We start from the raw sequence: 25,563 nt of genomic DNA, 5'->3' as shown, positions 1-25,563 counted from the left end.
AAAACCCTGCTGCATTGGTCAGTTTGGCTTCCTCAGAAGCTTCGTCCAATAAAGAGGGATGTGGGTGCAGAGTAGCTCACTGAATTTCCACAGCTCCTGGTGACCACCTGCTTATGGGCAGACCTGCTGCTCCCTGCTGAATGTCCTACTCAGCAGATGACACACTTGGGAAGCTCAGAGATGTTGTGGCCCAGAGGAGGGAAGTAGAAGAACAGATCCTTCCCTCTGGAAGGCTCTCTGCAGAGAGCACTGGACCTGATAACCCAACATGATTTTCTGGAAATGGAGGATCTCTGTTTTAGTGTTCCATTCAGTTATAACTGTTGCTGGAGCCATCTGCAAGATGATTTTGGAAAAGCACCTGTTCCTCAGAGTTTGTGTTTCTCTGAAGCAGGTGTGTGTAGCTGTGCAGGGTCTGGATCTTCCCGAGCACCTGCTGTTCTACCTGTTTGGTCTGTTCTCAGCCAGCCTCTGAAGTAGTTGCTGGAGTACTTGTTCCTGTAACTGCTAGGTAGCAGAATCCAGTTCACTCCCAGAATCTGTTTACCTGCTGGGGTAGTGAGTGTTAACTGGATATTCTTGTGAGCAGTTCAGCTTAAACCTGTTGGTTGAGATTTATTTGTGAATGGAAAATGTTTGCCATGCTACAGTTTTGCATCTGTAATGTTTCCTGAGCCTGGGTTGCTGGAAGCTTTGCCAGGACCGAGAGGGAAGGGAACCACCTGCAAGGAAACAGCATTTCAAGAACGTGGATCCAGATCTGTTGGGCACAGGGAAGCAGATGGTGGAAGTTTGGTGGATCTCTTTCTGTCCTGGTGCCAGTTTGTGTGTTGGTGCCTCTTAGCACAGGTTTCCAGCTGCCTTATGTGTGAGCTGGTAAACCTTGCTGGTTGTGGGCATGGACACAACTGGTTTCTTGTGCCATGAAAGAACTGGGATTGTGGCACAGGGGCTTCTCCTTGGTTTTGGGTGGAGTCATCCAGGCTTAGCAGTCTGGGGGGCTGCTGGCAGGAAGGGCATGAGTTGAAACTGCTGTGAAGAAGAGGTGAATGACAGTGGCCAGAATTTAGGAGCCAGTGAGTGAGTATAAAAGGATTGAAATAATCCCATCTATCCAGAAAAACTGATTTTTGGATTATAGTTGACCCAAAATAGTAGAAAAATATTAATGAGAGTAAGCCTGAATTGTTATAACTGGTCAGATTCTGCATTTCCATAGATACTATGGGAAGTTGGGGGTGTTCCCTTATTATTTTCATGTTTCCCATCTCCCCTTGACACACTGACTAGTTTAGGTCACTGTAGGAGAGTGTACTGCAAAAAAAGAGATGGTGTTAGCATATCTGCACAGAGAGGCTGAAAATATTTTTTCTGCGCAACTTTAGGTTCAGGAAGACACTTTGTCCACCTGTGTTTAAATAATTTCCAAAGAGATGTTAACCTAGTGCAAAATTGTATCTGTTATCCAGGAGTTTTCTGCTTCCTGCTGATGTGCTGTGTTGGTGGCACCTGGAAGACATTTTAGGGTTTGGACAGGTCACTGTGCCAAAGTCTGTGACAGGGGAACAGTGGACACTGTTATGGTGGGCTTTACCTGAAGTCTCTTTGCTGGTGATAAAAGCCTTTTGGTGCTGGGCCATCACCTCCAAACACAGGGGAGAAGCCTGAACACTGGAAATGATGGCATGTGATGGTTTTGTAAGGCTTTCCTCAAGGCCACGTTGTAAAGCAGAATACAATCAAGAGGTTTATTTGCAGGAAAGAGCCAGGTAGCAGCTTGTGTCTGTATAGTGTAAAGCATTAAGGTACATCTTTATACATGACAACTGCTGAAATTCAAGGAGTAATTAATATTTTTCCTTTGGAATTCTGTCTATTTTGTTTTCCTCCTCTTTAAATCATGTTGGAGGCATCATTAGGCTACAGTACACTTCCCAGCTCTCCTTCAACATTAACTTAGCATGGACAAATTGCAGCAGAATCCTATTTTTGGAACATGAGAAGTACATAGAGTCTCATAAGCTGTCAAATAGAGTGAGATGCTAAAAAATCCATAGTTTATTGCTTTTTCATTGGTGTTCTGGAGCTCAACTGACAATCTTTGCTATGAAACTTCCTCTGGGGAGGGAAAGAGAGGATGTTTTGTGTGCAGGAACATGTTTACTTGATTCCTTGCAGCCATGCAGTGTGGGATCTATGTGGTACTTGGCTATGCAAATTCCTGCTGGGGGAAGGGAGAGAGCATTGTTAGATTTTTTTTTTTCTCCCCTCTCTTTTACACCATGCTGGCTTTCATCTAATCAAATCTGTTTTTCAGGGTCATCACATGCACTCCTAAAATTGGCAGAAAGAGGGAGAACATGAATGAGTAGCTGCAATAAAGGGAAGGCTTTTCCCAGCAACAAACTTGCATTGATGACATGGTGGTGGATCGAATGCTGAAAATTGGAGAGGGTTTACAGAAGAGACATGAAAACAGGGAAGGGACTGGAAAACACTCTGTATAATAGAAAATGCTTCTATCAAAGTGGAAGTTGTAGATGCTTGTCTCTGCTGACAGGAACAGCAGAAGTATAATAGGGGGCTTTCAGTCTAGCTGGGAGTGGAATAACAAGCTGCAGTAGCCAGAAGGTACAGTTGGGGACTTTGGCTGGAAACAAGCTGCAGATTTTTGAGTGAGGTTAATTAACTGTTGGAATACCTTGCTTCTGCTGCTGGGGATTTCTAAACCCAAATGGAATGTCAGTGTAATTTAACATGGTCTGGTTCATTGTTTCTCACATCTTTTTGGGAAAGGTGAATGAACCAAAAGTGGAAGCAATCATTAGCCTGGCATGGCCTTAGTTCAGTTATCAAGAGATGAGGATGGCAGTGGAAGAACTGTTCTTGAGCAAAAGCAGCTCAAGGTGGAAAGATGGGGAAGTTCTGTAACATCAGCTATGTAGGGGACCAAAACTATCTCAATGTTTTATATTTACATGCACACACACACATATATATATGGGTTTTTTTTCTGGCTGACATAGACTTGGAGAAAATATGGACTTATTTGTATGCATAAGTTGCATTAAAGTTCTGCCTTTATCATCAGTGACCCCAGCTGTCTCTAAAAACTGAGGGATAACCAGGACTGAAAATGTGCCCATCCAGGAATTACTGTAGACAGCAGGGAGTGTTGGTCCTTTAATAAATGGTGGAGTGCTGGGGGAAAGGCCTGGCTTTAGCTGTTGGAATCCAAACCCCAGTAATGCTGACTAGTGACAAGAGAGCAAATGTTCAGTGCTAGCTGCAGCACAGCTGGGAACAATGTCAAGTTGCTTGAACTGCTTTTTGGAGACCCCAAGAATCATGTGCCTGTGCATCTTTATAGCTTTAAGGTTATTTGCCTAAAGGAATGATTATTTTTGAGGATTTCATATGGGATTTTGTATTCAGATGCTAAGTGAAACAATTTTCACTTGCTTTCAGTTTAGCCTTGATACTCTTATTAGGTTCTTTTGGTGTTGTGAAGAAAGAGCTGAAAATAAAATCAGCAGATGGGCATCATGTTCTGTGGATCAGCTAGTGAAAACTATTTTGTTTAAAGTGATGGCATGGAGTAAGATGCAAATGTGGATTGAGAGGAGAGTGCATATCCCAAGGCAATGGTAGAGAGCAGGTGTAATTAATGTGAGAGGAAATTAATGTGTAACAGAGCAAGGGCAGAATTGCAAGTGCCCTGGATAGTACTGAGGCTGCATTTGTAATTGAGTGGAATGTGTGACACATACCATCCATATATATATATATATATATATATATCTAACAGATACACACAGACATATATGTAGGTATGTGTGTGATGATAATACTCCTGATGCTAAGAACAGTGAATAATTCAGAGCTTTCTAGTTTAGATAGCTTGGATCAGCAAATCCTAAAGCAGAGAGGTGCATAGTTTGTCTCCTCTTTTGTTAACCACCTGGTGTGTTACAGCCAGGCAGAATCCACCATGATGCTCTTTTTGGCATATGAGTGGACAGTATTGACTGACTCAACCCCTAGACAGAAAGCAGCTCTCCCTTCTCAATGTGCTTATCCAAGGAGAGCTGCTGGCTCTCTGCAGTTGGATGTCACTGTTCAGAAAATATTGGCAGGGTTCTTGATGTGCTTGTGGCAGGAGGTGCAGCCTTGCATGAACAGATACATCATCTGGGTTACAGCAAGTGAGTGGGACCTGCTGGGCCAAGCATTTTAGGAAGTGCTGTTGAAATCCAGTGATGTTAATGTGCAGGGCTTGGTGGAAGGAGCTGGGTACAGACCAGTACTTACCTATCCAAAATTAAAGCTGCTCTTTGCAAAATCTCTCATTTGGAGTTACTGTGTGTTTAATGTTGTCTTGGTTTTATCTGTCCAACAGAGAACTCTGATCACTTCTGTGTTTCATTACAGCCAAACCAGTCTGTGTATCTCTATTTGTTGCATGGGGCTGAGCTACTGTATTCTGAACTACTTGAATCTTTACCTTTTTTAACCTTAAATCTTTTCTTTCCTTTTCCTTTGCCAATCTTGGTAGGAACTTACTTAGGTAAGTAAATTGCAATTTTAACATTGTTTTTATGTACAACAGAAGTTTAAGAAAACATTAAGTCTAGGTGGTGTTTGGCTCAATTTGTGCTCTGTTCTAATTGTTGCACTTGCATTTCTGAAAGTTTGTAGCCTCTGATTGTTAGAAGGTGGACACAAACAGTGGTAAAACACTCTAGGTAGTTATAAGAGAGGCAGGGGTGCTAAAGTGTTCTTGCAAGCTGGCAAAAAAGTGTGTGTGTTTATATGTCAACACACTGAGACTGCCTGAAGTGAACCAGTAACTTGGAAGTGAAATCCTTGTTCATCAAGCCTTGTTCATGCATGAATTTTTTTTTCCCAGCTTACTCACAGATGTGGTACTGTTGATGTTTTTGTTACTGCTGGGAAGGATGGAGTCCCAGGAGGAAGATTACTTTTGGAACAGGAAAATGCACATGAAGAATATATGGATTTTAGAAAGCAATAGTGAAGTCACTGGTTGTGAAACTCTGCGTTTGTTGTGATTGAAGATGTACTTCTGAGTCTTAGTGCATATTATATGTTCTGGGTAAACAAAGCAGAAACCAAATGCCAGCTGTGACTAATTGCTTGATGAAGCAATTTTTGTATGTGGTGGCAGAAGATTTGAGTTAGTAACTTTTAGTAAACACAAGCTTACCAACTCTGAGTTGTGTCCAACTGGAAGCTGGGCTACTCTTCCTCCTTGATACGAGGGTCAGTTCTGCACAGACTTGTGTCAGACTGTGAAATGGGCTGTAAATACACAGCAGCAGGGTGTGTGTTCAGGTGTGCCAAGCACTGGGTGGTTTCTGACCAAGCAGAAAGTTCTCCATGCTTCAGCAGCTTCTTGAAGCTTACTGTAGTAACTTCATGGGAATATCCCTGTGCTCCAGCCTGCACTGGGCTCCCTGCTGAGGGTTTAGGCTCTCCTGCTTCTCCATGTGGCAGCTGTGTGTTGTGTGGTGTTGGCAAAACAGCAGGCAGAGTGTGAGCAGTGGGAGTAGTTTTGGTGTCGTGCCATTGAGGTGCTGAGTCTCAGGGGATGGGACTGGAGCAGCAAAGAGCATGTCTAGAGTTGGGCATCCAGTGGGACCAGATGTGCTGGTCTGCTTTCCATTGGGAATTAGGTTCTCCCTTTCTCTCTATGTTTTTGGGTGCCAGCTATTCCCTACTCCCACAGCATGCTCTTGGGGCAGTGCTGTAGTTGCTGCTGGAAGTTTAGGCATTCTCTCATTCAATTTTTTTTTTAAACAAATACAAAAGCCTGAGATTCAAATGACATGAGACTGTTGGAAAAGGTTGTTTGGCTGAGAGGTGGTTTCCCCATCCTTGAAAGATAACCCAAAGCTGCAAAGTAGCAGCAGTAACAGAGTTGTGTTGCTGTTTGATTGCAGTCCTTCCCCACCTGTATTTCTTTGGGAGAAAGTCTATTCACCTGCAGCTTTGGTACTTCAGGCATGAAGGGATCATTAGGGCATAGTAACCTGCTGGACTGGTTTTCATCCAAAATCTCTGGTTGTGCTTAGCTTGAGGAGCAGTTCTGAGGTCCTTGGCACTGAGCTGTGGGGAGCAGACGTGCCCTGAGGGTGCCAGTTAATCTCTGCAGTGATCAGCTCTTCCATTGCCATTTCAGTAAGGTGTGGAATCGGCTGTGGCAAAAGACATTTATGATTCTCTGCAGCTGTAGCTTCAATTGACTTTGTCTTCATTTTATTCTCTGGGGCTTCCTCTTTATTTCAGTGTATAGAGGAGGAATTGGATGGCAAGAGATTTTCTACAGCTTTGGGTTCTTTTCAATGCTATGGAAAAAAATCCCTAACATTTAGTCTGGAGTTTTCAGAGCATATTTGAATTTCTTTGGCTGCAAAAGAGTGGAAGACCTGCTAAGATTTGTCACTGTATACCTTTACACTTGTGGTTTTAGATGTTTGGTCAATCCTGAAAACACTTCCTTTTGTTGTTTGTGTATTTTTCTGTCATTTGGAGGAGGTCAGTGTTGATGCTGATGTGGAGCTGTGCAAATTCAAGCAGTTGGACCTTAGGTATCAGATGGAATAATCACATTTTCTACTCTGTGTCTTCTCTGGACATTCCTCCTTAAAATATAGTCAGACTTTTTTTCTGGAGAGGAGCTGCCAGAACTGTTGTATTTTACTCCTGATTTAAATTCTTATGCTCTCTTATTTTTAACCTGCTTGTGAATGCATGGAGAGACATCTCTCAAATCTTCATCTGTGAAAGTGGAGCAGGCACATGGGGCAGGTGTGAGTCTGGCACGGTGAGTTCTCTGCCTGTGCCACCACTCACCCACAGACACAGGATTGGTTTAGTTTTTAGAGGTGCCTGTCTTACAGGCTTCCTCTCTCACACAGAAGCCACCAAAAACTTTTGGGTGAAAATCCATTGTTTCCAGTCCAGATGCATCCTGTTGACTTGCCAGCAGTTCCACAATGGGTTACAGATGTGCTCTGTGCCTCTCTTTGGTGGTGATTGTGCATAGGGGTTGCTCACTTAATAGCAGTGTTTTGGCTGCATATGCTCTTACTGTGATAATTTTTTTTAATTGCAAACTGAATAAGGTCATTTTAGTGCCTGTTTTCATTCTTTCAGACTCCAGTTATTGAAGTGTGACTAAAGTGAAAATTCATGGATTAATTCACCAATATTAATATGCTAATTGATACCTTATTGCTGTGAGAGCAAGGGTATAAATTGCATTGAAGCTGTAGCTTTGCTTTGTGTCCTATTTTATTCCAGCAAAAAGTTGTCATGGGCAGCTTTAGCCTAGAAATGGCAGTTTGGGAGGGAGTTGTGTTCCTCTCGTTAGTGCTGCTTCTGTGCTGCTTGAGGGCTCTGAAGCTTTGGGGCTCAGAGCATGCAGCAGTTCTGCTCAGCCTTTGTTCAGCTGGCATCCCTCAGCTTCTCACCATGGAATAGTCTGGTTTAATTCTGGTGCCTGGAAATAGCACTGTTTACTGTCTGTTGTACATCCAGCAATAGTCATTGCAGCAGCAGCCACATATCAGGACAGTCTTTTCTGGCATCAAGGGTGTTCTTACTACAAGAAAAAAACTGATCTGGAGTGTGGTTAAAAGAAAATATGTGGCTTCAGTCCAGGGACTAGCATCAGTTGATTTACATCTCAGAGTTTCTGTGAATGGAGAAAACATAATCCAGTTATGGAAGGGAGAAGAAAGTAACAAGTGCTGGAGCTTAGCTCTGAAGATGACAGATTCTGGCTGCATCCTGCTGGTTGTGCTGTTTCCCAGCATCTGTGGAGCCCTTTGTCCGTCCATCCATCCATCCATCCATCCATCCCAAACAGCTGCTCACAGCTGTGTTTTGGATGCTGTGGTTGCTCCCATGTAAAAACAAATTATTATCTGGTGCCTGCACTGCCTTTGTCAACATCCAAAGGTTGTTACTGGCCTTCTTACTGGTGCCTGGTACATCTGTCCCACAGGCTTGGTGGAGATATTTTTGGCAGCTATTTCTTCATCTCTGTGGATATTTAGGCACAGAAATGCGGCAAGAACTGAAACCATGTGTCTTCCCATTTGAAGTAGCTAACAGCATAACATCTACACAGGATGGAGAATACGCTTGATATAACTGATGATTCTAGTGTGGTATATCATGATAAATTCAATGCTCTGAAAATGTCCCCTGCTTTGCCCTCCTCGTTCCTGACACTACTGTGCCCTATTTCCTGTCATACTCAATGCAAGAACAGTGTGTTTGGTTTTACCAAATAACTTCCAGGAACCTGCTGGAATACAGACCATGAGCTGTGAAAGTTCATTCTTGCTGTTTCCTTTAAAAAGTTTTTAATTCCAGCTAACTCACTAGCAATGGGAAGGTTCAAAGATCCTATGGATGTCAAAGCAGAATTCATACTGAGACCTTTCGCAAACAGCAATGGCATTTGCTGATGCCTGTCCTGTAGTACCTGTTGGATTTGCTGCACTGACATTCTGGTTCTCAGCGAGAAGGGGCTGAGGAAGGTGGTTTGGTGCAGATGCTAATGAAGTGGTGGTTTCTGGGAACATGCATCTTGTAAAACCAAACAGTGCTAGCATGCAGCCTTATTGGGCCTCGCAGTCCATTCTGTGCCAGGCTGTGCTGCCTTACAGCAACGCCTTTCCCTCAGATCCCAGGAGCTCTGGGTCCTGCAGGCTCCTGTGTGTGCACAGTGCAGTGGAGGGCAGTGTGAGAGGGTACCTGGTGCCAGCCAGCCGTGGTGCCTGGGCTGTGTGTGCCTGGGAGCTCTCTGTGAGAGCTCAGTGGCTGTGCTCTGTGCCTCAGGAGGTGTTTACTTGTGGCAGGTTCAGCAGATACACTCTGTTTGCTAATGGCTTGTAGCTGACGTCTGTGCTGAGGAGTTCCCAGGGGACCCAAGGAGGATAAGGAAGATTCTGTTTGTTGCTGCCTTGACAGTGAATAATGCCTTCCACTTTCTCCTTCTTGACGTCAGTAAATTCCTCAGACTAAAGGAGAACGTTAGATTTTTCCCCAGACGCACAGCAAGCCTGGGATCTGAAAGAGGAGATGTGCTTCTAGTGCTAGTGGGAAGCAAGGCTTGAGGAAATGGAGAAGAGACTGGGCCAGTGGAACGTGTTTGTGACTCGGGCCCTCTGCTCTTCCAACCACGTTGCCAAGGAAGCTTTTCTCAGTCACTTTTCCAGGAGGGCAGAAGTCAGTTCAGTAGGCACTCTAGGCTGAGCAAAACAACACAGTTGTAATCATAGCTGCGTGTGTTTTGATTTTGTACTTTTTTCTGTCTTGGAAAAGCAATGGTCTTACCAGCTCTATTCTCTTTCCTGTTTGTTAGGTCTGCCTAACCACGGACAAACCAGACAAATGGTAAGAGAATGTTCATTTAACCAAAACAGGGAAAAGAAGAATTATTAACCCACGCTAGATAGAACACCCCATTAAACCGTAGTGCTTCACTTCCACCTTTGCTGTTTGCAGCTGGTCATAATTTCCAACTCACTGAAAAAGAAAAAAAAAATAAAATTTGGGGCATCTGAATCATCTTAGTGGTTAAATACAATTTAAACCTCAAATCTATGTGTCTTTATATCTATAAATGAGATCCGGTTTTGAACAGAATGTTTTGTTTCTGCTCATGCAGAAACTGAGTGGCTGCTTACAGCAAAGTTCTGGGATGTGTTTCTAGTTGGAATGTGTTTCCCTGACAGAGAAAGGTTTAAATGATGGAAGGGTTTGTTTGAAAAACAGTTTATTTTTAAATTTTTTTTTTTTAGCAAGTTGGTGTGCAAGTTACCTGCTGAGAATGCTTGTATTTTACGTTCTTTTTTTTTCTTTTTTTCTTTTTTTTTTAGTAATAAATACTTGTAGCCTTTCATCTATTGTGCTGAGTTTAATCAAAGGACAGAAGCAAATAGCCAGTCTGATTGATGTGTCTCTGGCAGAATGCTTTCTCACTGAATTGTGAAGGGGCCAGTGCAAAGGCTGTGCATCCCTTTTCCACCTTGCACGTGGCTTATGGGAAACAACTTCAAGCATACTTTTTTTTCTGCCCCAAAAATGATCTTGTGATGTTGATCAAGTGGAGCTTGCTTCGTTAGCTGAAGTGCCACAATGCATTAGTGTCAGCAGGGTCGCTGTGACACAGGTCAGCCAGCAGCAGGTGTGACTGATGGTCACTGCACAGTGATCACAGGCTTTACTGAACCTGACAGTGCTTGGGGAAGTGAGCAGTGGCCTGAGAGGAGGCCAGAGCTTGGGTGTGCCGGGCTGCTTGGAATGACAGAGCATTCCTTTGGTTCGTTCCTCCATCCAAAGTGGTAAATTTTATTCCTCCATCAATTCAGCTTCGTTCCATGTCACTGAGAAGACTGGCTACTTGTTTGTGTCTGCTGAATAAACAACTCGGAGCAGAGGGAGAAATCTCTGATGACTTAATACGTTTTAGGGTAAAACTCCTAGAACTGCTTTGATTTCTGGTTGCCTAATCACGTGTGAAAAATTAAAGGTCCTCATTTCAGGATGTATCATTTGAAATAGATTTCACCATGTAGGTAGTGAAAAGGCAACCTGGAAGCACAGGGGTGCCCTTTCTAGGTATTTCCAATAACTTTTCTGGAGTTGTTCTCCTGTTTATCTTGCATATGTGGAAAAAATAACTCTGTAACCTTAATGAATGGATTTTCTTGGAGAAACCTGGAGGGGGTAAAAATAAAGCCATCAGAAAAGCTTTTATTTGAAACCTTTTGCTTAACAAATGTCAAATCTAAAAGCAATTGTTGAAGTATTTCAGTGGTCTGCTGTGGTACTGAAGCTGTCTTGTATAACATGGAGCTGGGCAACTAAGAAATTAAATTATTGCACTTGTATGCAACAGTCCTAAAGAGCTTAGGGTTTTAAAAGGTGGGGGTTTGTTTAGCTCTAAAGCCCTGATGTTCTACAGGAAGCAGATCTTGCTAGAGCACTTGATTAAGGCTGGTCAAAAAATAAGTCATTATCATTTTCTGTTTTCTGCTCAGATACAAAATGAGATAGACACCGGGGTTTATTGGGTTTTTCCCTTGGTTTTTAGACTGAATTCTTCCTTTTCTAAGTCAAGGTGTTAAAATTCAGTTAGTTATTCCAATAACCTGAACTTAAGGATTTGAAGTCCCATGTCCCCTCCATTCCTTTTGAGGTGGGTCTCCCAGGGCAGACACCTCTCACACAAACACTCAGTTACCCATTCCATGGACAGAGGGGGAAGCCTTGGTGCATCTGGGGAGATGGTCTGACCGTGGATGATGGCCTGTGAAACACCACAATTGAATTTCTACCAAGGTGTTTTCTGACCAGCTTTAATTCATGCATATCAAATTTTCTGGGCCTTCATTTTGCATCTTTCCCAGTTGCTCAGTGTTACTGATTTCAGTTGGATTTCTCAATGTGCTGATCAGCAGGAAGAGGGGCAGCAGCACTGGACTTCAGTGATCAAGGACAGCTGCATTTGAGAAGCTTTACACTTTGCTCCCTTTCATCTGCACCTCTCTTAATAACAGCTCATGTTTTTCCAGCTGAGTGTAAGGGGCTTACTGTGAGTCTGGAAAATGATGCCTGTGTTGATTCGCAAAGCCAATGTGTTGTTACGGGAAATCTGTGGTGTTCAGTACTAAAAGGGTTTTATCATGAAAGCTGCTAAGCTTTGTAGTACCACATTTGTTTTCAACAACATATTTAATTCTATGCTATCCTCATTAAATATTGACCTTGCTAGAACAAAAGGGATATGGGTAAGTTTAGTACTCCAGAATAACTGTAAATTCTGATTTTTGTATTTGATTTGCTCTGTAGCAAGATTTTTTTTCCCTGAAATCAATAGAGTTGCTCCAGATTTATGGTACTAGCTGAAATCTAAGTCTGATTCTCAGTCTTTTGAACTTGATGTCATCTTTCAGACACAAGCCACAAATTATTAGTAATGCCTTCCATTTATTATTTGTCCTGTCGCTGAAGTATTGCTGTCCTATTGCATATTGAAGGTGCCTGACTTGTACTGCTTGTGAACAATCGCTTATGTGTGAATTCTGTGTTCAGTCCTGGGCCAGGGGGGAGGTATTTACCTTCAACTCTCAGCAAGCCATACAAAAACTTTAATTCTCTTTTCCTTTGAGTGCTTAGCACATGTTGCTGCAGGTTTGTTGCAGGCCATAACTGTGCTGTTTTGTGTATCACGTTAGGGACCAAGCCGAAACTTGCTGCTCAATGGGAAATCATACCCAACAAAAGTCCGATTAATTCGTGGTGGATCCATGCCTCCAGTGAAAAGGAGGAGGATGAACTGGATTGATGCACCTGATGATGTTTTTTACATGGCCACTGAAGAAACCAGGTAGGAAACACGGTGTTTCAGAGGATTTAAGGGGATGTGTGTTGTTTTGTGGGTGCTGCAGCTGGCATTGTGGTTAGAGGGGGATCTTGTCAGCAGGGTCTGATGCTACAAACTGAATGCAGAGACCACAGCCAGTGCTGAGGTGGGTAAAGGTGGGAAATAATCATACACTTACATTCCAGAGAAAGCAGATTCTTGTTCTTCTCCCAGAACAATTGCTGTAGGAGATGGATGCAAAGGGAAGGAAGACTGAGGTGACTGGTTCAGACCCATTGCTGTCCTCGCAGGTCCCATCTCAGGGGACAGGTTAGGGCCCTCCTGGCTCCCAGGTGACACTGAGGAGCAGAGCCTCCTACACACAGAGCTCTGCATGTCCGCTTGCATGCTCACATTACTCCTCAAGACATTTCCACGTGTTTGGGTTCTGAAACCTGCAAGTGACAGAGGGATTCCATGGGCTGAGCTGACTCATTTTTCAGTGGTTTGCATTTACCACAGTAGCAGTGAGATTTAGCCCTACAGTGTCAATCTTCCTCCATTGGTGGTACTGCTTCTGCTAGTCCTAATTCTTCTTGTTGATCTGTCCACAGGATAAAAATAGTAGAAGAAACTTTCCTTGTGTGAGTTTCACTTCAAACTGTTTACAGACTGCTGACAGAGTGGCAGAAGCTATGTGACCTGATCCCTAAGGCAAAGTTCCCAGTACTGGTATTCCTAGCATGGGAGTGTTGTTCCTGGGTGTGATGAGAAGGTAGAGAAATTGGCTTGTGTGGTTTCCTCCCAAGAACTTGATGCCTCCCTTCTGGGTAACCTTGAGGAAGGTCAGAACAAAGCTGCAGCCCTGCTTTCCAGCCCTCTCTGACAGCAGAGATGCTGTCTGGCTTCTGTCTCGGTCTGAAGCCTGGAGTTATCAACACTTGCACTATCAGTGAGTGCCCCAACAGCAGAGAAGCACTTGCCTTTCCCCCCACTTGCAGTGATGGACTGGGAATTGCTGGATGTCTGAACCCTTCAAGTGACTGAGGAGGTTGAGAGTTTTAGTGCTTTGTCTCTTTTGGTACTCTAAATTTGGCACTGCTCTGAGTCTTCATTTGTTCAGCACAAAGGTCATAGGTGAGAGTCTTGGCATCTCCAAACTTCTCCTTAACCTGCAAAGCATTTCAAGTGTCAAGGAGCTATTCTGTGGGCCTAGTATGAAAGATGGGCTTTGTAGAATAGGTGATACTAGTGACATTCAAGTTACTAACCACTGATCTATTGGATGATTAGTTTTCAGTGCAGGAAACACCTTGTTGGAACTCAGAAGACACATTAAATTAATTTCCTGGTCAGACTTATTCCTATGGACACCTTTAATGCCACTGTGCATTTCATACCAGCTTATATCTTTGCCATGTCTTTCCCTTCTCCTTTGTGTGCCTGCAAGATGCTGTGAAAGAAAGCAGTTATATATGGAATTCCATATATAATTGAAAATAAAGTGAGAGAAGGATTTAATTTTCAGGGGTAGCAGTTTTCTTAGTACTGCTGTCACTCTGATAAAGAGGTACTGGGATCCTGTTGCAGCTCTCAGATTCATGTGCCATTGTGGACTCAGGGTATGCAGCCCTTAGATACAGGGTATGCACTCCTTAGATGCTCAAGGCTTGTTTCACAGTCCTGCATCTAGGGAGCTCTTCTTGACAACTTCCCCGTGCAAGGCACATTAAATACTCCAGGTGCATGGTGGCAGCATGTCAGTACAAGGTCCTGCCCTTTGACCTGGACAGAACTGTAACAATATTCATCCAGTGTGGTGTTGCTTGTGACAACAATTTACTGTAGATAGAGAATCCTTTGCTCATACAGAACCACTGACAGAGGCAGCAAGGATCAGTCCCACAGCAACCAGCACAACTAATGAAAATCGTGGTTCTGTGATAGGCATCAGCTCAGTAAGATCTTATCACTTCCATTTAAAAAGAGAGTGAAATAAAAGGGGAAAAAAAACCACCCAGGCTTCTTTGTCTGACAGCCATGCTGCTTAACTGACTGATGAGTGGTGAAAGGAGATTTTTGGCAGGCTGTGAAGAGCAGGGAAGCCTGAGCGATGGAGCATTGTCAGTGGCACGGGTTTTCTGTCGGGCATTTCACCTCTAACTTTTCCCTGAACCATCTGCTGCATTCCAGTGTCAGGAATGTAAGGCTTGTTTGTGAGCTCTGAAACAATTTGAGCTTTGTGTTGGCTCCATAGCAATCAATCTAGCTGCAATATCTGCATATCGTCCTCCAGCTGAGGGTCAGGCTGTGTTCTCAGTCACAGCAAGGAGGTTTCCCTGAAGTTTTACACGCTCCCCCTCTCCCCTTTTTTTGTGTAGCTCTGTTGAGAACACAACAGAGGTGCTGGAAAACTGTATGGCTCTGAAGGAGCAGTTTGAAAAGTTGGTCGAATGAAAGGAATAAGTTTTTGAATTGAAGGTTCCCAGTAAGGAGCTTGGCATTTATAACTCATGCAAGCGGAGGCAGCGGGTGACCTGATCAGAATCTAGAATGCTGGAGGACGTGTTTCTGATGGCAGCCTGGCTGATGGAGCACACACGGGTGCTGCAAGGAGCTCTGCTGGCTGAAAGTGGATCAATTGCAGTCAAATATCTTGGAAAAGTCATTGTATCAAGATTTTATTTTTTCTCTCCCCCACCACCACTTCGACAGCTTGTTTTCACCTCTCCTCACTCTGTGGCCTTTTAGTTCTAGAAGGTGCTGGAGAAATGGGGACACTGGGCAAACAAAAAATGTCTGTGTAAGTGCAGCAGTTTGTCCTGCTCAGTGGGCAAAAAAAAACAAGTGAAGAGATGAGCAAACCTGACAAGAAGTGATTCAAAATCTTCAGCTGAAGTTGATGGTTTGTCAGTCCTGGTAGTGCTAAGGGTAAGTTTTTGAGGATGGGGGTGGTATTTTGACCACTTTCTTCAGCAGCCATCACATCTTAAAGGCAGAAATCATAGCACAGTGATAGGCATCAGCTCAGTGAGAAGGTCTCTCTTCCACTGACAAATAAACCAACCCAACCAGCCAAAACCACAACCAACAAAAGGGGCTTTTGGCCCCAGTAGTGTTCCCTAAATGAAATTGGGGGATAGGTGGCTGAAATGTGGGCTGTAGAGCCCTTCCTCTCTTGTCTCTCACGGTCAGCCAAAACCTTGTTCTGTCAGGAGCCTGTGAAGGAAGGCAGTGCTGCCTTATCAGACCCTTCTTGTTGCCCCAGTTCCTGAGCTGAAGACTCATAGTGAGTACTGGTGAACTACTCTTGTGAATATTTATTACTTTCCCTTCTAATCTCTCAGTGCCTTTGACCACCACAACATCCTCTGTATAAAAGAATTCCTCATTTTAATTACACAGTACATTTTTCATTGTTGCTGCATTTTTGGGCTTGGATGGTGTTTTTTAAACGGTACTTCCTTTGTCTCTGAGCCTGGTATTAACAAAAAGAAACAAGCTATCATTCAGTATTTGTCTCTGAATAACTTACTGTGGTAATTTTAAAATTTTGGTGTGTCTTTCTCTCCATATGCAAAACAGCTTCCTGCATCTGATAGGACTTGTTGCCAGTCTTGTACATATAGGGAAATCCTTAACCAAATACAAGATGTGAATATTGCCCATCTCTGGGTTGGGCACACGCAGTGTGGGAGAAGCGAGAATGGGGAACACCCTGTCAGTGTTGCCTTGGCTTTGTAAACTTCCCCAGAGCTACCTGCAGCACATGATCAAAATAAATTCAGAATAAATCAGTGGTGTGGAAACTGGCTGTCCTGACTATTTCAACGTTCTATTCACAGCAAGAGACCCTGGTCCTACAAGGCTGGACCAGAATGCCTTCTGCCCTGCAGGGGAAGGCTTCTGGAGCAGAGAACGCAGTTTCCTGTTCATCGGGGGGTTTATAAATGAGAGAGTCTGAGTTTCCCAGGGCAGCCACGGCAGAAGGAGCCATTGTCAGCCCCCCCAGCAGGCGTGTGCGGGCCCCATCTCCCCTGGAGAAGCGGAGCAGCCCGCGGTGCCTCTGTAATCCGTGCTTTCTTCCTTGCTGTCTGCAGGAAAATCCGCAAGCTGCTTTCCTCCTCGGAAGCCAAGCGAGCCGCCAGACGCCCTTACAAGCCGATTATCCTGCGGCCCATGCAGGCAGTGCAGCTCCGCCAGCCCATGAATGATGAGCCCATCATCATCGAGGATTAACGCCCGGCTCGGACCGCCGGCAATCTCTCCTCCAGTATCTACTTGAGTTTCCATGGCTACAGCATTGAGCTAACTGTTGAAGAGAGGGAACTTTTGAGGAACTGTTTTGCATCTTTTAAACCCTTAAAAGGAACTCAGCCCTGCTCTGAGCCTCTGACCACAGACTGCTCTCTCTCTCTCCCTCTCTCTCTCTCTCTCTCTTGCACTCTCTCCTTCCCTCCTATCTTTTTTTCCTTATTTTCCTTATTTTTTTTCTTTTTTTTGATTTTTAGTAGCCTCCTTTCCCTTTTGCTTCTACCCCTTTTGTAGAAGAGGGAGGGAAAGTAAGTTTAACTTATTAAGAGAATGTGGACTAGTACTTTTTAGCTTTGTTTCTTCTTCTGATGTACGAAGAGCTAGAACCCTTCATTTTGTGACTGAGCTCTCGTTGCAAAGCCATTTTATGAGGCTGTGTTGTAAGATTTCTCTTTTCTTTTCTCTTTTTTTTTTAATTTTGTGGACGGTGCCATTTTTTAATTTCATTTATATTATTTCTTTTGTAGATAAATTTCCAATCTTTAACTGATATTTGAAAATAGGAGCTGAAAGCCAGCCCCAGGTTCAGCCAGTTTTCTTTGGTCCTGTCCCTTCTGTTTTTTGGATCATTTTGCACAGCCAGTTGTGCTCATGCACAAGACAGACCAACTCAGGCTGAGAAAGGAGTGAGCTAAGAACTGAAGAACCTTGCAGAGCATTACACTAATATTGTGTGCAGTGGAGCCAGGCTACCAGAATTAGGTGTCCTTACTCGAGTTGCTCTCTGGGAGATGTGGCCCGTGGCGTTTCTCCCGTAACCAGCATTTGCGTGCTGCCTTCTCTGTGACACCTGGGATCCTACGTGCTGTTAGCAGTAGGCCCAGCAAGTGTAATGAATTGCTTTGCTCTGGCTCCAAGAGTCAAGTACACCAATGCCCAGGGACATTTTGCTTAGAACTCTGAACCTGTTTGTGCATCAGTGCTTTTGGACACGTTTTCCCAGGATGAGACCTGGTTTCTCTTTAATTGCGTTACTGTATGTTTCCCATTTTGAAGGGACTTTAAATTACAGCTGGGTTTTCATTTGAATACATTGTGTCTGAATTTAAGTGGTTTTTTCCCCCCTTGACATTTCTTGTGTTTGAGGTTTCTTGCATCTCTTCAACTTCTTATGTATTTGCAAGTCTGTATAATTTCTTTTTCATATGTCTTCTCACGGCAGTGCATTTGCTGGATGCCCTGCTCGGTTTTGAAAGGATGTAAACTATCATTTGCAACTTGTGCTGATCTGTACATGTACCTGCCTCAAGCAGACACAGCATGTAATAACCCCCAAGTCATTCCATATGTGTCAGCAGTGAGATGAGCCAAAGTTGTATTTGGGTTATCACAGTCCAACCGTGATTCTGTGCAACTCTGTTAACCCGCCGGGTTAGACGGAAAGGAATCCCCACAAAATGAAAACAATTCAGTTAACTTTACTTAATAAACCTGGAAAGTGAGCTTTTGTGAAACATCTGCTTTTTGTCTCTTCTGAAACAGCTGCCCTTGCTTGGGTTCCTTGTGCCTGGGGCACACAGCCCTGCGCCTTCCGTCCCTTCCCTGGGCTGTGTTCTGCTCTCCAGGGTCCCTGTGCCAGCAGTACATGGCAAGAGTCTGAGTCACTCATAGTTTGATTCCTCTCCTGTACAGTTTAAACATTTCCTTACACTTCAGAGGCGTCTCCCTCCCTCCTCCTCCTCAAACCGGCAGCAGATGCGGGGCTGGGCCTCTGAATGAACCCTTTGTCCACAGCAGCTCCCGGCCCTGCTGCTCCAGGCCTGCCTCTGGGTGTGGCACAGGGACATCCCTGGGGGTCAGGTCCGACCTCTGCGTTGCCCTGTCCTCAGAGATGAGCAGCATGGGCTCCCTGTTTGCTCTCGTTTGCTGCTCAAGAGTGGGAAGATTCACCCCGTGGCTGTGAGGACCTGTGCACCCTGGCCGATCTATGTGCCACAGGTCAGGGTTTCCTGTCCACAGCTTAAAAGTGAGGCAGGACAGCCCTTCCTGAAGGATGTGCTACTCAGGAAGGGCACAAAAGCCCTCAGGCTGCAAGCAGCACTAGTGCCATTGGCAGTTTTGTCACCATCAATCCTTAGGCTTAACCCTCTGTACAGGAGAAACACCGGCTGCAGGAGGGTTTTGTAACACTTCTGTCTCTGTGAGGGCAAGTGCTCGTGTGGATTCCTTCCAGTGGCAAAAGGAAATCTGAACCCATCACGTTGGAAACCCGCGTGTGAGCTGGCCCCTGCTGTGCCTGGGCTGGGGCAGCTCGGACAGCCGGGGCTGCTGCTGTGCCGGGGATCCCGGGGGCCGCTGCCGTGCCGAGCATCCCGGGGGCTGCTGCTGAGCGCTCGATGGCCCCGGCCAGAGGCGGCTCCGGCTGCACCGGGAGCACAAGAACCACTTGGGGGTGCCAGCCCTGCGGTTTCCAACGGCTTAAAAGCTTTCTTGGAGCGGCTCCAGAGATTGCTCTGGGAACGAGTCCAGGCAAGGAGAGAGAGCACGTCCTGTGCTGCCCTAACTTTGAAGGACTCTTGCGTGTCCTTCAATAGAGATGCTGTTTTCTGGCGTGTGGTAGCAGACTCCACTGCCATGTGTTTGTTTCACTGGCTTATGTTTGCACCAGCTTGGGAGGAGAGGCTGGAAGATCCCTTTGGCCACCAAAGGAAAGCATTGGCTCTTGGGAAGTGCAGGGAGTGGTGGGTCCAGGCACTGACCTATCCAAGCCCGAGGGGTCACTCCCTTGAGCTGCTGCTGTCACAGCCCCTCCAGTGCCAGCCTCTCCTCTGTATTCACATTCCTGTGCTGTTGCTGCAGGAATTGACTTTGGTTACTCACCCTCCTGCTCTAGAGCCTTGTCAAAATAGAGCAACGCTCATACAGCTGGGGCAATGTCCCATTTTCCAGGTCCCTGCCTGCCATTACTTCCCACCTGCTAAAGAGCCCCTGAGATTGTAGGGGGAGGAGAGCCTGGAGCTGGGAAGTGCTTGCCCACCCGAAGCAGGCCAGGTCTGTTGGGAAGTAATAAGTTTTGCCACATGCATTTGGGTATTTTCCCTTAGCTGTGTGTCCCTGGCATCCCAATCCTTCACTCTCCTCTCTGCCATGCAGACGTGGGAGCAGATATGTCACAGGCTCAGCTGTGATCCCTGGGAGAGGGCTGTGCTCCATGCTCACGTGGATGGAGCATGCTGACCTCCAGACTCAGCTCCATGCTTGCAATTTTACATACTTTCCTGCTTCCTGCTTCTTTTTAAGTATGTAAAAAACAAAAGAGAAATCCAAACATTCCTACAATACTTTATGCCAAAATGCTTTTGTTACAGATTTAATTATTTTTAAGTTAACTTTGGTGTTTTGGGGACGCTTTTTACACTGCATTTTGCATTTTACCAGCTTGTCAGTAGCAGCTCCCTGTGATCTCTGGTTTTGCTGCTGTAACATGAAGGCAGCGCCCTGACCGTAACAGCACTGATGAAACAATATGAAAAAAAGCAAAGTATGACCAAAACTAACAATTCCAAACCTGGCATTCCTGCTGTGGGAGGAGGGCTGTAAGCAGGATACTATTGGAGAGTCGTAAAGCAAAATACACGCTGAAATTTTCTTTTGAAATGGAAATTTGGAGCTGGTGCCAGCTCTGCTGCGGGCTCTGGCTCTGTGCAAGTGTTACACAAGCCAGACCTTGGGAAGCTGGAGAGGCTCTTTGGGATGGTGGGATTGCATCATGGTGGAGCTGCTTCCCACTGCCACACGGGGAGAGGGCACTCACCTGTTCACAGGGGGCTTGAGATGAGTAGTGGCACAGGAGGTGTGCCAGCCTGCTGGGGGATTTGTGGGAAGAGCACAAATAAAATCTGGCAGATTTTGACTATGAGTGAGGAGAAGAAGGGATTTGACTAGTTGACAGAAACTGGACCTTGAATCTTTTCTATTTTCCTTAATCCATCAAGAGGGCACAGACTTAAAAACACCATTAACCCAAATAAGTTCTGGCAGCAGCATTAGAGGGAGAAAGGGAAGATCACTGCAGAAAGGCAAGTCGAGGCATGACAGCCCTCTCTAGCTGGTGAGAGAGGGTTTGTTTGGGGTTTTTCCTGTAAATGTAGTCAGTGCCTTCCAAGGTGAGCCTGCAAGAGCCAGCAGTGATAGGATCTGCTGTGAATATGAACATGTCTGGAGTGTGGATGGTGTTTATGGCCCTTCCCAGGGAAGGAGGCTGGGGTGGCCCACATCCCCCTGTCCCTCCTGCCCTCACTTCCCTCCCTGGGGACTGACAGAAGGGTTTTGCCCTCCTTGAGCAGCTTCAAAACCTGGTGGAAGACTCAGTCTCTGATGATCACGTTACACCCGTGCAGGAGGAGGAAAGCTGCCTCAAGAAAAGACACACAGTAAATTCAGATGGGTTGTGGGGCTGGGGCTTGTCTCCACCTCTTCTTCAGCCTGGAAGAAAGTCAGGGCGGGTCAGGGTTGAAGCACACTTGATTCCTGCCCTGGGCTTTGCAAGTTCATTCACCACATTCCTGGAATGAGAATGAATAACATAAATTCAGCATCTTTCTGCAGACAGCTTCCTCCCTTCCCTCCTGCAAGGGGACTCTCCACCTGGATCCAGTGCTCCGTGGGATGCTGGCAGTGTCACGGGGAGCAGATTTACAGGTTCTGGCCAGAGGGTTTCAGCCAAGTTGTGCTCGTTCAGAGATTTTCCATCTGAGCAGGAGTGAGTTTGTTCTCCTTGCCTGTGCTCTGGCAGCCCCTAGGCAGGACAGGAGGGAGGTGAACGTGTGGAGCCTGTGAGTGAGGAGCCAAGCTGGGTTTCCCCGCATCCCAGGAAGATGCCCATAGTGTCTGATGGGACCCAAGGCCAAATCCATCCTAGTGGGTGGGTGATGCTGATGGGGAAGGAGAACGTGGTGCTGTGGGGACATTGCAGCACTCGTGAGGTGCTGGATTGTGTGTCCAGTCCTTCCCTAGCCCAGGGGCTCACTGAGACTGTCCTGGAGGTGGTGTGCGTGTGGGGCACAGACACATGAATGCTGGGCAGCCACTGGGCAGCATTCTGCTGCTGCTGCTGTGCCAGCCCTCAGAGCCACATTGCGCCATGGCCAGCCCGACCTCTGGCCACAGCATGGCCGGGGGGGCCGTGGCACTGGGAGGGCTTAATGGCCAATTGCCCTGAGCTGAACTTTGCCACTGCAGCCCGGCTCTGAGTACAGCCCGTTCCTTGGGACACCCTTTCTTTCCCTGGAAAACCCAGGGGAGAGCTGCCAGTGCCAGCTCTGCAGTGGCATTCCCTGGCTGCTCTCTGCAGTCCCACCATGGCTCTGACCCTCCAGCTGCTCTCCTGCCTTTGGTGGGTTGGTCCCACTGTGATCCCACTGCACGGAGGGATCACGCCTGCCCCCGGGGGTTCACACCGAGCTCTGCATCCTCGTTCCCTGCGTGCAGCCTGCTGGGATCCCCCTGGCCCGGGGCAGCCTGGGGAGCGGGGACAATGGGGACATCCATTCCAGATGGCAAGGACAAAACCTGTAAACCTGTTTATCGCAGGCGTGACAGCGCTATCGGCCCTGCCTGATACCGGCCGGGCTCGGATGCCTTTTAAAGGAGAGAGGACAAGTGGATGGCTGGAGCTGCGGGGGCCGGGGCCGGGAGCTGAGTGCCGAGCCCTGGTCAGTGGCATGTGCTGCCTGACGAGCCCCAGCCCCTGCCAGCCCCTGCCAGCCCCTGCCAGCCCGTCCTCTGCTCCTCCATCTCCCGTCTCGTGCTAATCCTTCCTGAGCTCCCTCCCCGAGCTGCACCAGTGCACTGACCCTGTGGCTGCCCTTCGGCAGCAAGGCCGGGTTCCTGGTGTGTGTGGGGCTGTCCCCTGTCCGTGTGGCTGCCACCCCACCCCAGGCAGCCCTGGCCTTCTCGTTTTGGGGGACAGATTTCCCCCATTCCAGGCAGGGTGCTGCCCCAGCTCGCTGTGTGGGACAGATGGATCCACGCTGGCAGGAGGGCTGTGGAGAATAAATTAAATAAGAAAAAAATGTTTTGCCAAGTTTTGTGAAAGGCTCTTTCTGTTGCATCCCATCACAGGAAACTGCTCCCAGCCCATGAAGGGAAGCCCAACCACTTTTCCCATCAAAATCCTGCCTACTGCAAGGATCTGAGGCAAAACTGGTGATAGTGGAGTGGCCCTGGGCAATGGCTGTTACTTGCCGTGGGCAGCAGCCATCCTTAACCACCAGTCCCTGGCTGTGGGCTGTGTCTGGGACACAGGAGTTTCAGGGGTGGAGAAAAGAGGAGAATGTCACCCTGGGGTGACCTTGTCATGAGGGACAGAGGGCTCTGGGCATGTGGCTGCACACGCTGCCAAGGGGCTGCAGGCCACACAGGGATCACTGATCTTGGGGCACACCAAGCCAGCTGCAGGGGCTTTTCTCATAACCTCTTATTCTATTCCACTCCAGCTTCTTCTTGTCCTGTAACAAATCCAAGGGCTCCTAGGTGCCAGAAGACATCAGAGCAGAGGAAGGCTTTCCAGCCCCAGCTCTCCTTAGGAACAGCTCTGTCTGGTCCATGAATTTTTGTGGTATTTGTATCTGAATGAAGAAAAAAGAGCTGAGGGGAGTCGGCATGGGGAGGGGGAGAGAGGTGAGCCAAAGGAGAGGCAGCCTGGAGGGAGTTATTCCTTATTTATTCCTCACTTTCCCTTAATCTCTGTGCAAAGCTCTCTGGTTGCCCTGCCCTGGGCAGAGATCCCAGCCTCGCACCTTCTGAGGGCTCCCAGTGGAGGCGATCCCTGCTCCAGGGCCAGCCCGGCACACTCGGCAAAGCATCCCCCGTGCCCCGCAGCCCCCACCGGGCCCTGGGGCTGCTGCTGCTGCCGGGGAAGGGCTGCAGGCACCAGCTTTAGGATGTGCTTGCTCCGGTCCCAGCCCCAGCCGAAGAGGGGATGCTGCAGGGATGCGGCTCCTGCTCCGCTCCCCGCAGCACCCGGGGGAAGCGGCTGGGTTAAACCCCTGGTGTGGTGAGGAAAGGCCCCTCAGAGCCCCGGGCAGGGACTGCGGGCACGGCCAGAGCAGGGCAGTGCCCCAGGGCCAGGTGCCGGCCGGAGCAGGCTGCCCTCCTCCGAGGGCCGAGGAAAGTGGGTCACCTCCCGCCACTGCCAGCGCTGGGGACACGGCCCCTCGGCTGGGACACCCCCGGGCACTGCTGCAGGGGGCACGGCCCGTGCCAGGGACCTCCCGTGGCCGCTGAAAGGCGGCTTTGTCACCCGCTGCCGGGGAAACGCCAGCTCAGCCCTCGGGCAGGGATGGGGCCCTCCAGTTTCTGACGGAAAATTCATCCTTTGGTGAAAATTCTTAATGTGATGCCTGGGGAGAGGCACGGCGGGGCCTGGGGTGTCCCTCACGTGCCACCACCCGCCTGGCAGCATCCTGTGTCCCCTCGGCAGCAGGCGGTGCCCACAGAGCCCGGCCAGCCCTGCTCGCTGTGCCGGTGCAGCTCGGGTCGCCAGGACATCCCTGCCCTCCAGGAGCACGCCGAGCCTAAATCGGGGAAGATTAAGACACGACCAGCTAAAGCCACTTTGCTCTTGAACCAGCATATCCGCTTGGGATTTAGCGCATTTGCAGGCAGGGATTCACACCTTTAGGTGATTTGTCTTAATTCCTCGGCCTCTGTGTGTGAAAAGCCCTTGGCCGGCTGGTTCTGCAGCGTGGCAGAGCCCAGGCTTTCTCCTGTGGCCTCCCCAAACAGGTCACAGGCTGAGTGCAGCCTTCCTCCTCCTCCTCTTGCACCCTCAGCCCCCAGGCTGGAACACCAGCCGAGGCCGCCTCAGAATGTGGAGGCTTTAGACAGGAGACCCTTTTCAGGCTGTGCCCTCAGTGTGAGAGGCTGCTGGAGGCACGGGGATGCTGTGCTGGCACCTGCCTGCTGCCCTGGGGGCTTTGGGGCTGCAGACACACCGGGTGCCACAGAGGGACCCACAGGAGTGCTCTGGGACCGTTCTGGAGCAGGCAGCTGGTCTTCTGGAAACAAAAGCTCCACAAATCCCCAGCTCCTGCCCGGTGGCTGCCGGCCTGGGCTGGGACACGCTGGCTCCGCGGTGGCACGGGCAGGGCCGAGCCCCTCCCGGGGGCCGGGGCGCCCCGAGGCAGCGCTGCCACCTGCCCCGAGCAGGGACCCTGCCGGCCACAAAGCCACACATTGTTGTGGCAGCAGCTGGCCGGGGAGTGACAGGGATGCCTGGGCCTTCCGAGCCAGCGGGGTGCACGGGCTGTGGAGGAACCCGCGCGGGCATCCCCGGCCCCGTTCCCGCCGGCAGGGTCACTCTGTCCCGGCCGGCTCCCGGGCTCCCTTCCCGAGGCTGTCGGTGCGCCGGGGGCCCGGCAGCTGCCGGCACAGAGAGGAATCTGTGACAATGGCGGCGCAGCGGAGCCGGGCTCGGGGCTGATGAATAATGCAGGGCAGCGCTGGCGGCGCGGCAGATGTCGTGTTTACCAACACGGAGCTGCCCGGCCACGGGCCCTGCGCCCCCGTCACCACCCCTGTCACCCCTTGCCCTGCGCCCAGCACAGCCCCGCCGCGGGCACCCTCCGGGCACAGAGGGGCTGCCCCGCCTCGCCACGGCATCCCGGCTCCTCGGCTGTCCTCGCCGCGGCTTCACGGCTCCCTGAGCATCCCTTCGCAGCCGGAGGGGTTCTGGAGATGGGAGTTTCCATGGCAACGGAGCGGAATGGCGGCGGGAGCCGGGGGATGCGGGCGCTGGAGCCGGGCAGAGCGGGGACGAGCTGCGCGCTCCCGCGGGCGATGGGAGATGCCCGAGCCCCTCTGCGGGGGCTGGCCGGGACCGCCACCCCCCACTCCTGCCC

At 48.3% G+C, this 25,563-nt stretch overlaps 1 protein-coding gene across 6 annotated transcripts in view; it reads left to right on the top strand.

The window, feature by feature from the left end:
- The window catches only part of MTA1 (metastasis associated 1), a 74,848-nt gene extending 56,674 nt beyond the window's left edge, over positions 1–18,174 (top strand). For 3 of the 6 annotated variants that reach the window (XM_064427463.1, XM_064427466.1, XM_064427467.1), the window contains exons 18-21: positions 4,556–4,567; positions 9,401–9,432; positions 12,279–12,430; positions 16,507–18,174. In XM_064427463.1, the coding sequence (XP_064283533.1) occupies positions 4,556–4,567; positions 9,401–9,432; positions 12,279–12,430; positions 16,507–16,645 (335 nt within the window). In that variant the 3' untranslated portion in view covers positions 16,646–18,174. The remainder of the gene's footprint in view (positions 1–4,555; positions 4,568–9,400; positions 9,433–12,278; positions 12,431–16,506) is intronic. The other 3 variants (XM_064427465.1, XM_064427464.1, XM_064427468.1) reach the window with 2 other exon arrangements.
- The last annotated feature ends 7,389 nt before the right edge of the window (positions 18,175–25,563 follow it).

Source organism: Passer domesticus, chromosome 7, assembly GCF_036417665.1.
Source record: "Passer domesticus isolate bPasDom1 chromosome 7, bPasDom1.hap1, whole genome shotgun sequence".
Taxonomy (NCBI): Eukaryota; Metazoa; Chordata; class Aves; order Passeriformes; family Passeridae; genus Passer; species Passer domesticus.
Note: the sequence above shows the minus strand (reverse complement) of the source record. Positions and strands in the feature narration are given on the sequence as shown.